This window comes from Mus caroli, unplaced genomic scaffold, assembly GCF_978045245.1.
Source record: "Mus caroli unplaced genomic scaffold, Mus_caroli_1 scaffold_6, whole genome shotgun sequence".
NCBI classification, from domain to species: Eukaryota; Metazoa; Chordata; class Mammalia; order Rodentia; family Muridae; genus Mus; species Mus caroli.
In genome coordinates this window covers 25,446,743-25,458,998 of record NW_028227261.1, presented here as the reverse complement: position 1 = coordinate 25,458,998, position 12,256 = coordinate 25,446,743, and the positions used below count along the sequence as shown (strand labels likewise).

At 45.4% G+C, this 12,256-nt stretch overlaps 1 protein-coding gene across 4 annotated transcripts in view; it reads right to left on the bottom strand.

The window, feature by feature from the left end:
- Positions 1-12,256, bottom strand: part of Phactr4 (phosphatase and actin regulator 4) — a 72,511-nt gene that overhangs the window by 17,252 nt on the left and 43,003 nt on the right. For all 4 annotated transcript variants that reach the window (XM_085838884.1, XM_085838883.1, XM_085838882.1 and 1 more), the window contains 5 exons: positions 10,514-10,672; positions 9,293-9,682; positions 3,292-3,883; positions 2,525-2,703; positions 310-463 (listed from right to left, as the gene is read on the bottom strand). In XM_085838884.1, coding sequence (XP_085695010.1) covers positions 310-463; positions 2,525-2,703; positions 3,292-3,883; positions 9,293-9,682; positions 10,514-10,672 — 1,474 coding nt within the window. The remainder of the gene's footprint in view (positions 1-309; positions 464-2,524; positions 2,704-3,291; positions 3,884-9,292; positions 9,683-10,513; positions 10,673-12,256) is intronic.

Genomic DNA, 12,256 nt, shown 5'->3' with positions numbered 1-12,256 from the left:
AGAAGTGGTTACACGGTATGTAAGTAAAAAAACAAACCACACAACACAACACAGGTGTGACGAGTTAGGCTGGCATTTCACAGTTCAGCAAGCGGATAAAGCCACAGGAATCGGACGTGCCAGGAACCAGCCTGACTTCTTCAGCAACTTTTGAGAAGCCTCCAGCCTTATCTGATGGTTGAACACACCCAGTGCCATCTGTGTAGTCCCTGACCGTCTTAGAAGAAATCCAACTGTAGCTAACCTACAACGTTAGAAACTGCTTCCTTAAGACACATGAACGCTTCAGCCCTGAGTGCCGAGGCCTACCGGATCAGCGTGTTCCCGATCTGGTGCCGTATTTCATTCCACTCCTCCTTGCTTTTACGAGGCCAAGAATTCAGGTTGGTCTCTGGTTCACTGGGTCTGCTGCTCAGCTTCATTGCCAGCGTGTCCTTCCTCTTCACTCTGTTGGCCAGGGCACCTTTACAGAGGGAGAAAATGCTGAGGCAGAGGCATGGGCTACCTGAACACAGCCTAGCCACCCAGTCGGCTTCTAATGATCCAGCCCAACAGAGGAGGGGACAACATAAGGCACTGGAAGGTATTTTTGGAAAAATGAATGGAGGTAGGTAAAACACTCCTCCTCCTTACCAGCCCTCTACACCTTCCTCATTTAGTGAGAGTTTCTAAAGATGGAATCTAGTCTGTTCTGGGACCGTCCTCATTTAAAACAGGAGCTTTTTGTTTTGTTTTGTTTGTTGTTGTTTTTTTTTTTTTTTTTTTGGTTTTTCGAGACAGGGTTTCTCTGTATAGCCCTGGCTGTCCTGGAACTCACTTTGTAGACCAGGCTGGCCTCGAACTCAGAAATACGCCTGCCTCTGCCTCCCGAGTGCTGGGATTAAAGGCGTGTGCCACCACGCCCGGCTGCTGTTTGTTGTTTTTTTGAGACAGGGTTTCTCTGTGTAGCCCTGGCTGTCCTGGAACTCACTCTGTAGACCAAGCTGGCCTCGAACTCAGAAATCCACCTGCCTCTGCCTCCCCAGTGCTGGGATTAAAGGCGTGCACTACCACGCCTGGCATAAAACATGAGCTTTTATATTAATATATCTTATAATCTGTCAATATTTTTTTGAGAGAGAATCTTTGCAATGTTGCTGGGCCACTCCCAAACTCCTGAGTTCACTTGATCGTCCCACCACTGCCTCTTAGCAGCTGGATGACATTATCATGTGATAACTCATCCTGACCTTGCTTCCTTTGCTGTTCTGAGACAGGTTTCATGTAGCTAATAGTTCCCAGACTCCTCCCTCCCTGCTGCCTGCCTCCATCCACCTCTCCAGCCCCATTTTTGGTTTTTGAGTTCATTTGCCAGTTCAAGCTATGTTCCACCTAATACAATCCTCCTGCCATAGCTTCTCAAGTGTGTGAGCCACTTCATACAAGAGAACACACTTTTTTCCTTTGGTTTGACAAGAAGTTCATTATATTGGAGAAAATAGATCATTTTTCTTTTCTGTTTAAGTCTTTAAGACTGTATTTATTAAATAAATCTAAAAAAAAAATTAAAAAAAGGGCTAGAGAGATGGCTCAGCGGTTAAGAGCACTGACTGCTCTTCTGAATGGTCCTGAGTTCAAATCCCAGCAACCCCATGGTGGCTCACAACCATCTGTAATAAGATCTGTCACCCTCTTCTGGTGTCTGAAGACAGCTACAGTGTACTTACATACAATAATAAATAAATCTAAAAAAAAATTAAAAAAAAAAAGACTGTATTTATAATGACGTATATGTGCTTATGTCTGTGTGGTGTATGTGCACATGACAGCAGGTTTCCTCAGAGGGCAGCGGTATTAGATCTCCTGGAGCTGGAGTTATAGGTGCTTGTGAGATCCCTGACATGGTGCTGGGAACCCAGTCTTCTGTGGGAGTAGTAACTGTTCTAAACTGCCGAGCCGATGCTCTAGTATCTCCTAACTGTCCAGCTCTTACCAGTTCTCTCCATATTTCTTAGTCTCCATTTCACATATCTTCACCGTGAATGGTTTTGTTTGCTTCGGGTGTTGGTACTGAATCCAGGCCCTGCTCTGAGCTTGGCACAGCCTCTATGATTATATTTATAACTCTGGTCTCTGGGGGAACAGATCTAAAATACAAGTCAAGAATCTGAGTGATGATGGCACACACCTTTAATTCTAGCCCTAAATGGCAGAGGCAGGTGGATGTCTGTGAGTTCAAGGCCACCCTGGTCTACCCAGTGAGTTCCAGGCTAAGCTGAGCTACAGTGAGACTTTATCTAAAGAATAAATCTGATTGAGTCTGTCATAGACATGGCTCCCTCTCACGGCCTTGATCACCACAGCAAAGTGGAGGGGGAGTCCTTCAGACTGGCCTCCAACAGCCAGGGAACTCCATGGAGCAGGGCACCTGTTTCCTCTCCTGCTGGGGATTTAACCGTTAGAGTCTCTGCCCAGCACGCGGTGCCCAGTTCCCACACCACACACAGAACAACTTTCCTTTGCACTTTCCCCTCCTGGTTCTTACTCTGATGGCTTTCATCATCATCATCTTCTTCTTCATCTCGATACTGAATGGGACCCTCTGAATCTGAGTCGCTCTCCTTCTCTTCCTCTTGCAGACACAGTGGTAGGACAGGAGTGGCTGAGGTAGACGTCACATCTTCAACAAATGGGCAGGTCTGCTCTTCCTCTTCATCATCTGGACTAATAAATAGACATTTTTTTTTTTTTTGAATTAGTGAGGCTCTTCAGGGGAAAGGACTGAAGCACACATAAAAAGCCCATGATTGCAAGAACTTGTAAACTCCAGTCTTAGCTTTAACTCTTCCTAAGAAGCTCTTTAGTATTCACCAAGCTAAAAAGCACTGGGTCCAAACCCCAGGCTGTTTCTTAGTAGACACTGTACAGACTACTCCCAGTAGAGCTGAGATACTGAAAACCAAAGAGGCTGAGTCAGATGCCTGGCAACAGAGTAATGTGAAAACCCCAGGCTTCTCTGACTCTTAGCAATGGCTCTTAAGCACCATGCAATACATTTAGATAATACATTTGTATCATCTAAAACTAGTAGTGTTCATGCTAATATCTATGAACAAGTACTTGTGTTGTCAATACAGAAATCACCATAAAAATCCATTTAAAAAAAACCCACAAGATTACAGAAATCAGCAGGGAAAAAGCCCCGCTTCCAGAACTGACTCTTGGCAGGAGCATCCCCTCAACTTGACTTCATCCACGTTGTCTGAAGAACCTTTCCTGTGTGGAAACAAGAGACCAGCAGGAAACACTCACACTTTCAACATCTCAATCGTGATGGGAAGTGACCTGGTGCGACCCAGGGTACCAGTGTCCTCGGAGAAGCTGTCACTGCTCTCAAAGAGCAGTGAATGGGCTCTGTGAGTGCCTTCCAAGGGAGGGGTCACAGGAAGGGGGCTGGTAAGGGCCTGCTGAATTCGGATATGCAGCGGGAGTGGGGGCAGCCTGGAGGGTATATGGGACTCCCCAAAGCTCTGGCCCTGTATCTTCTTGGGGACTTCTGTTTTCTGATCCTCCTGCTGGGAAATGTCCTGGAATAGATCTGAAGAGGAGAACTCAACCTCTGGCACAATTTGAAAAGTCTTAGCAGGCACTAGAGGGGACCGTGGAGGCTCGGGAGGTATGTGGGTAGGCAGTGGGGGTGATGGGGACGAAGGCGGGATTATCAGTGGTGGTTCCAAACACAAAGAAACAGTTTTTTCTCTTTGATCATTTGCTGTCTTAGTTGTGAACGAAGCAGCAGGCTCCAAGCTGGGTACCGAAGTTGATGGAATGCCTCTCTTGGGTGGCAAGGGTGGGGATGGTTTCGACAGCAGTGTGCCACTGTTCATTGCTTGGGATAGTTCAGCTGGAGAGGAGAGAGCAACACTTTGTTACCATAGCTTACAATGCACCAAAGACCGAACCAACCTTTCAATTCAATTATGTAATTTCATGGCTTTGCAAGTCCTGAAACAAAATGTATTCAGGCAGAAGGCTGAATGAGTAGGGTGGGGGAACACCTGAATAATTAAAGATGATTAAAACTTAATTAAAATTTAATTACTGTAATAACAGATAATGACAACCCTATGGCCGGACAGTGTAAATAGAAAGGATCCAGGGGGGAAAAAACCTATTAAAAAGTTGTTTGTTTTTTAAGCTAGGCAGTGTTGGAGCACGCCTTTAATCCCAGCACTCTGGAAGCAGAGGCAGGCGGATCTCTGTGAGTTTGAGACCAACCCTGTCTACAGAGTCAGCTCCAGGACAGCCAGAACTGTTACACAGAGAAACCATGCCTTGAAAAACAAACAAACAAAACAGGTTGTCTATTTTATGTGTATGAGTGTTTTGCCTACATGCACCCACCATGTGTAAACGTATTGGATGAGTGCCTGAGGAGGCTGGAAAGATGGCATTGGATCCCCTGGAACTCGTTGCAGATGAGTGTGAGCTGCTATGGCATCTCCTCAGCCAACGTTCCCAGCACTCAGGAGAGCACTAGAAGCTCAGGGCCAGCTCTCTCCCCACATCTGGTTCTAGTTCTAGGCCAGCCAGAGCTATGCAGCAAGACTCTGTCTTATCTGTGCCACTGGAGATGTGAGGGGAGAAGAACACACAACAAAATGTGGTCTTAAAAACCCAACCAGCCAGGATGGTGGGACAGTCCAGTGGGTAAGGGCACATGCCTCCAAGCTTGATGATCTGAGTCTGACCATAAACTCACACAGTGGCACTGAACAAGGATACACAGAGTGTGCCCTCAATACATGTTTATAACATAAGACGCTCTTCCTCTGTATACATGCTTGTAACATGAGATGCTCTTCCTCTGTATCACAGCATATACCCCACTCATCTTCTCAGAGCCCAAATGACTTACACTTTCATCCATGTAAGAAGCAGGCCATCACATCATATAGAAGATAACCTTGTGAACCAATTAAAGAGGCATTCTTTTGATGAACAACCTCTAATGATCTATCTGAATCTTTTATTTCAGTCTATCCAATGTTCTCAAAGAATCTGTAAATTTCCCCCAAATAAAATTTCATTCACCCGGGGCTGGAGAGATGGCTCAGTGGTTAAGAGCACTGACTGCTCTTCCAGAGGTCCTGAGTTCAAATCCCAGCAACCACATGGTGGCTCATAACCATCTGTAATGGGATCCAATGCCCTCTTCTGGTGTGTCTGACAAAAGCTACCGTGTACTTGTATAAAATAAAATAAGTCGGGCTGGTGAGATGGCTCAGCGGTTAAGAGCACTGACTGCTCTTCCAAAGGTCCTGAGTTCAAATCCCAGCAACCATATGGTGGCTAACAACCACCCTTAATGAGATCTGACGCCCTCTTCTGGTTTGTCTGAAGACAGCTACAGTATACTTATGTATAATAATAAACCTTTGGGTGGAAGCGAGAAGGGACTGAGCAAGCGAAGTTGACCAGAGTGAGTGAGCTTGACTGGAGCAAGTAGAGGGAGGTACTAAAAATTCAATTCCCAACAACCACATGAAGGCTCACAACCATCTGTACAGCTACAGTGTACTCACACACATAAAATAAATAATTAAATCTTTAAAAATAATAAATAAATAAATAAATAAATAAGTCTTTTTTAAAAACAATGTCTTTGCCCTTAATCTCACTCCATGCATGCACTCTGAGCAGAGATTGAGCCTTGGACGGTGACATCACTCATCATCAGTAAGCTGTGTGAACGGTATATGTGCTAACACGGCAGTGCGCAGCGGGGACCACCATCCAGGGCCACAGAGTGACTCCAAGGACTAGGCTACAGATGAGACCTTGTCCGAAAAACAAAAATAAATAAAAATAAGAAAATAAAACCAAACAAATGAATAAGAAGGATAACTAGAAAACAGTGTATACAATACACAAAGGTAAAAATGGCAGTCAGCTGTTCCATCTATAATGAAATGCATGTAGCAAGTCCTTTTTTAAGCTATTTATTTATTTATTTATTTATTTATTTATTTATTTATTTATTTATTTAAGACAGGTTCTCACTATGTAGCCTGTAGGTTGGCCTGATCTCACTATGTGGACCAGGTTGGCCTGGAACTCATCATGCCTGGCCCTACCTTGTTTATTAAGACATGCTCTCCCTAAAGGCTGGGGCTTGTCAGTTAGTTGAGGCTGGCAGGCCAGTGATCCCAGGATGCACCTGTCTTGGCCTCCCTAGCACTCACAGTGAGCCCCTGCACCCACTTTTTAGGTGAGTTCTAGGGACCATACAGACTAAGCTCTCTCCTGGGCCCTAAGAGATCTCTCTTTTTCTATCTTTAAATTTTTATTTTTGTGTATGTTTGTGTGTGGGTGTTCACAAAAGCCAGAGAAAGGTACTGGCTCCCCTGGAGCTAAAATCACAGGACATCAGCCAAGCTGGTTTTGAAAGAACAGGAAGCGTGCTTAATTGTGGAGTCATTTCTTCAAGAGACCCCCCTCCCCCAACCCAGCCTATCATTTCTAAGGATTTCTAAAGAACAACTCATATTAAGTAGACCAGTTGTGATCATAATCTTTTTGTGAAAGAAATGGTATTTCAGAATCAAAGCACTGGGTGAGGTTATTAATTTTAGAACAGGGTATAGCCTTTAAAACAAATCTATTTAATCTTAGTAAAAACTGTGAATTAGCCATTTTCCTTCTGTGAGAGCCGTAATGGAATAATGTTGATTCTTCAGTCACAAGGCCCACTGCTCTGAGCTATCAGAACTACTTTAGACACTTTTAGGGTGTTTGTTTGTTTGTTTGTTTGTTTGTTTCAAGACAAGTTCTTAGGTAGCCCAGGCTATTCTCGAACTTCTGTAGCAGAGACTGCCCTTAGAGTCCTGCTCCCCACACCTGCCTCCCACGTACTAAGATGACAGAGATGCCAGGTGTGCATTCCTACAACCAGCTAGCTATTGTGTGCGCTGCTACCATAGCTAACAGCGCTGGCCTGAGCAGGGGCACAGAACACGGTCGTGAACCAGCAGCATGAACATCCTCATCCAATCTATTGGAAATACATATCTCCAGCCCTCAGCCGAGATACCGACATCAGAGCCTCTGGGATCAGGGTCCTCTCATCCCAGCCGGGCTTCTAGGTGAAGCCAGTTAACAGCAGCCTAGATGATAGTTTGAGAACCACACTGTAGAGATCAGATCTGTCCCACATTAGCTACAACCGTGGTGAGTCACAGCATCTAATTGTCTCTGCATACAGCAGACAGCCATTTACCACAGCCCTGGGTGGTTTGAAAGTACATGTGGAAGACCTTCAGGTTCCTCAGAGATCAGTCAGGACGACATCACCCATTAAGCAGTGATAACACAATGGTCTCCATCCTGTTCCTACTCCAACCTACCTGTCTGTCTGAGATGGAACTGAAGCCAGATAAGGCTCTAGTCAGTCCACCCAGCTCAGTGATGGTAGAGTCTTAGTAGGCACACTTCCTATTCATCACCTGTGCAATCGCTAACAAGAACTATAAGCTGGGGTAAGCCTAATGTTATTTGTCCTGAAAAATTACACTTTCACTAGCTCTGAAACACTTACCAGTTTTAGCCTTTCCTTCACTTTCTGGAAAATTTCTGCGGGGAATGCAATTATGATAGGAAAACAGACCTAAGCAAGACTTTAGAAAACACAAAGTAATTTATGAAGCCTATAAACATGAACTGGCATACTATCCTGCTTCCAGTTCTCAGTGGTTCTGAGGACTGAACCCCAGGGCTATCACATGCCAGGTCAGAGCTATCACATGATAGGCTAGTGTTTCATATCCCTGGTCGTCGTTGTTCTTCAGCATTTTGAGATCTCACTAAGGATCTCACTAAGTTCAAGACTGGCTGGTTCTTACAGGCCTGGCTTATATTACCATCATTTATTTTCATCCATCCATCCATCTACCTAACTACCTACCGACCTACTACCTACCTATTTTTGACACAAGGCCTACGGACTCCAAGCTGGGACTTGCTGTGTAGACCAGGACAGCCTCAGCCTCAGCTATGGCAAACCCTCCTATCTCTACTTCCCAAGTGCTCAGTTTACATCATATTTCCACATTTGCATGAGTAGCATTCTTAATTCTCAAGATAAATGTGATTTTATCAGCACAACTTAAATACCTCTGTAGTTCACATGAAGATATTATACTAGGCACTGGATCACAAGTTAAACAGACATTGACGAAACCACCATTTTAGCTACCAGACTTAGGTTTAGAGAAGGAACTGGTAGTTTATACAGACTTATTCTAACTTCCTCACTGAGGCTGAAGGTAATCAATCCCATGGTGGTCAAGCCATGTGGTTGTCATATGTCTAGACCATCAACTATTTTAATAGATTTTTGTTAGTGTTGTTTTGCTTTTTTGGGGTGGGGTTGTTTGTTTGTATGTTTCAGAAAGAGAGGAGTCAGAACAGTTTCGTGTAGCCCAGGCTAGCCTCAAACTCAGAAATCCAAGAATGACCTTGAATCCTGATTCTCCTGCCTGTGTCACCTAAGTGTTTCCCAAGTGTCACCAATGCCTAGTTCTAGGGAATATTCTTTAAAATTTTTTAAAATTGTAATTATCAAATAAATAAGCAATGCTAAAGTTAGTTTTTTTTTAATACTTGTATAATAAAAACATATTAATCTCAGATTTCAAGTTTAGTTTTCTGATGTTTGCAATTCATGTACATTTCTGTCTTATTCTTAAAACTTTTTTCCTTCTTTCCTGACTTCCTTTCCTCCCTCCGTCCCTCCCTCTTTTCTTTCTTTCTTGCTTTTCATGCTTTCTTGCTTGCTTGCTTTCTCAGTGTACTCTGAGCTTCTCAAGAGTTTCTCTGAGTACAGTTGTCTGTCCTAGAACTTCCTTTGTAGACCAGGCTGGCCTCAAGCTCACAGAGATCCCATACCTCTGCCTTCTGAGTACTGGGATTAAAGAAATATAACACCATGCCTAGCTCTAAAACTTTTTTCTATATTGAAAATAATCTAAGAGATGAGTTAGAAAACTCTTTCACAGCCTGGCGTGGTGGCGCACGCCTTTAATCCTAGCACTCAGGAGGCAGAGGCAGGCAGATTTCTGAGTTCGAGGCCAGCCTGGTGTACAAAGTGGGTTCCAGAACAGCCAGGGCTATACAGAGAAACCCTGTCTAGAAAAACCAAAAAAAAAAAAAAAAAAAAGGACAAGAAAAGAAACCTCTTTGACAGAACAAATCATTCAATAAAATCACTATCCAGACCCAAACCAAACCCCAAGCACAAAACATGAAGACTTACCAATGATGGGGTTGCTGTTCCTCTGAGCTGGTTTAGGGGGTGGGATGGGGGGTTGCTTGGCAGGGGCTGTAGTGGTGGCAGCACTGTTAGCACTGGCAGGAGCAGCAGGCAGAGTCCTGGGAGCGGGGGCAGGAGCGGGGGTGGGGCCCACAAAGGACTTAACAGTCTTTGTCATGTCTGTGGCAGCAGTGGTGGCAGCAGATGTCACGGTGGTAGAGCCAGACGTGGAGGAGACAGACCTTGCTGTACTGCCAGCCGGAACCTCCTTTGCTTGTCCCTCATTTGCTTCACAAGAAGAGGACAAGGGTCTCTTGGGGGGCAGCAGAGGCTGCTTAGGTGCATGTTCAGGGCCAGGCTCGGCTTCAGAGTTAGGCTGGCTTCCAGTTGAGCCTATGCAATGAGAGACAGGATTTAAAGAGAGCCGAAAAATGGGAACACACTTACAACCAACTCCACTAATGAACTTACAGTTTACACATCACTTTGCAGCAGCTTTTAACATGCTTAGGGAGAGTAAGAGAGGCTCAGTGGGGGCAGCAACTCTTCATACAAGAGCCATGTTACCAAGGGCACCCGAGACACAGCATGAGGACTGAGTTCAGATCCCCACATTTACATAAAGGCCCTGCTTGGGGGTGGAGTAGAGTAGATCACTGCAGCTTATTGGCCAGCCAGTCTAGCTGAGCAGTGAGCTCTGATTCAGTGAGAGATGCTGGCTCAAAATAAATGAATAAGCCTAGCAGTGGTGGCACACGCCTTTGATCCCACACTCCGGAGGCAGAGACAGGCAGATCCCTGAGTTTGAGGCCAGCCTGGTCTACACAGTGAGTTCCAAGACAGCCAGGGCTATGCAGAGAAACCCTGTCTTGAAATGCCAAAATAAAGCTGGGCAGTGGTGGTGCCTAACCCAAAATAAAATAAACAAATAAATAAAAGTAAATAAATTTAAGTCTCCCCGGACCCCCCCTAAGAAGGTGAAGAGCAAGGAGACGCCCAATGCCAACCTCTGGCACTCACCTGTAAATGGACACCCACCCACCCATGAAAGCACACACACAGAATTCCTTGGGGTAGAACACAAGGAATGTGGAGGTTGACACAATCCTACAAAAGAGCTAGGTAAACTAGCTCACATCTGAGACAGCCCACTCTGACTTCTCCTGCAGCCCTCTGAGGTAAATAAGAAACCTGTGGCTTTCAAACTCAAAACCCCACTTTTACCAAGTCTCTTCTTTGAATCCTCTTCTGGAGTGAGATTCCTGAAACTTCTCTCTGGCTCTTCTTCTACTAGGACTGGGCTAGAGGACCTGGCACTGCCTATGGGGGTGGTGTGTCCATTCTTTAATGCAGCATGGCTCAGCTTTCCTGGATCCTCACCATCTGAGAGGAGAAAAAGAAAAGCGTCAGTGAGACCACATACACACACACACACACACACACACACACACACACACGCTCGAGCAGCAGACGTGCAGCTCACTCTTCACATGGGTCCTCAACAACTAGACCGGGGGAGGGGGGGCTGTTCTAACAACTGTTTCCTGTCTGTGGGATATGGTCTTTTAGCTGGACTGCTTCAGGGGAAAAGGATGCACCTAGTCTTGATGTGCAGGGGTGGGGGGAAACCCAGGGCGGGGGTCTCCACCCTCTCCGAGGAGAAGGGAACGGGGAGTGGAGGTAAGGGGACAACAGGACATGGGTGGCAATTGGGAGGAAAAGTGAATAGGAATATAAAATTTAAAAGAAAAGAAAAGAAAAACAGAAAAGCTTAAGTGGCCAGACTGCCCCGGCCATGTGGGAACAGCCATGGCCCCCACTCTCCTAGCTCCTTTCTCCTGGTCAGGAGTCTCCTCGCTGACACACGCACTACCTGGACCCAGCAGTATTAACAGAAGTAGTAGCTCTGCTTCCACAAGTGACTCCTTCACAGCTCATCTACATACATACATATCACATGTCAGGTAGAATGCTTGCCTGGCACATGTGAGGCCGTGTGACAAACCCCAGCACTGAGGAGGGAAAGGAGACTATTCTGGCAGAAAGGCTATAGGAAGAATGAAGAAAATCCATTTTTTGGGGGGTGGGAAAGGGTTTGAGGATGTACCACAGAAAGCAGTAAGATTTGAAAGAGGAACAGAAGCCTACCACATTGGTGACAGCCTTTTTAAACTAAGACAACTGGAGGGGCGGAAAAGATGGCTCAGTAGTTGAGAGCACACACACATTGCTATTGCAGAGGACCTGCATTTTGTTCCCAGCATCCATGCTAGGCAGCTTGCAGTAACTACAGCTCCAAGGGATCTTATGCCTCTGACCCACATAGACATCTGCACTCATGTGCACATACCCCAGACACAGACACACCAGGCAGATAAACATAATTTTAAAATAAAGTCTTTTTAAAAAGAAATAATAGTCCATATAAAGGCATACAATTGTGATCAGCGACTGCAATGAGCACGTCTGGTAGAGACGAGGCATACATGGGTAGGACTGTAAAGGCAAGCAGGTGCCAGGCCATGAAGACTATAGAACACAGGGAAAGGGGCTAGAAATAAATCCTGGATGAAACCAAAAGCCAGGGGATTAGAAGTAATAGGTAGGCATAATTTTACTTATTTGAGAAGGAAGGCTCTAAACGCTGTTGGGGGTAGGGTTATAGACAGGCAGTGACTAAACAAGAAAAGCAGCAGAAACTACGGTTTTAACGCTCGTGGAACAGGACGGTAGGGGTGACTGAGGGTAGTAGGTCTAGAGAGCCAAGGGGCCTTAAAGGATACATCAATGATAACATGATACACACAGCGATTCCAGACACACTACACTACAGGGATGGCCACTGGCCTGGCAGCTCGGAGAAGCCCTGTGGCGATCACACACTGCTACAGAAGGTAAGGGAACAATGAGACAACCACCCCCAGGGCCTGCAGTTTCTTAGACTTTTTTAGAAGACAAGAGTTGAAA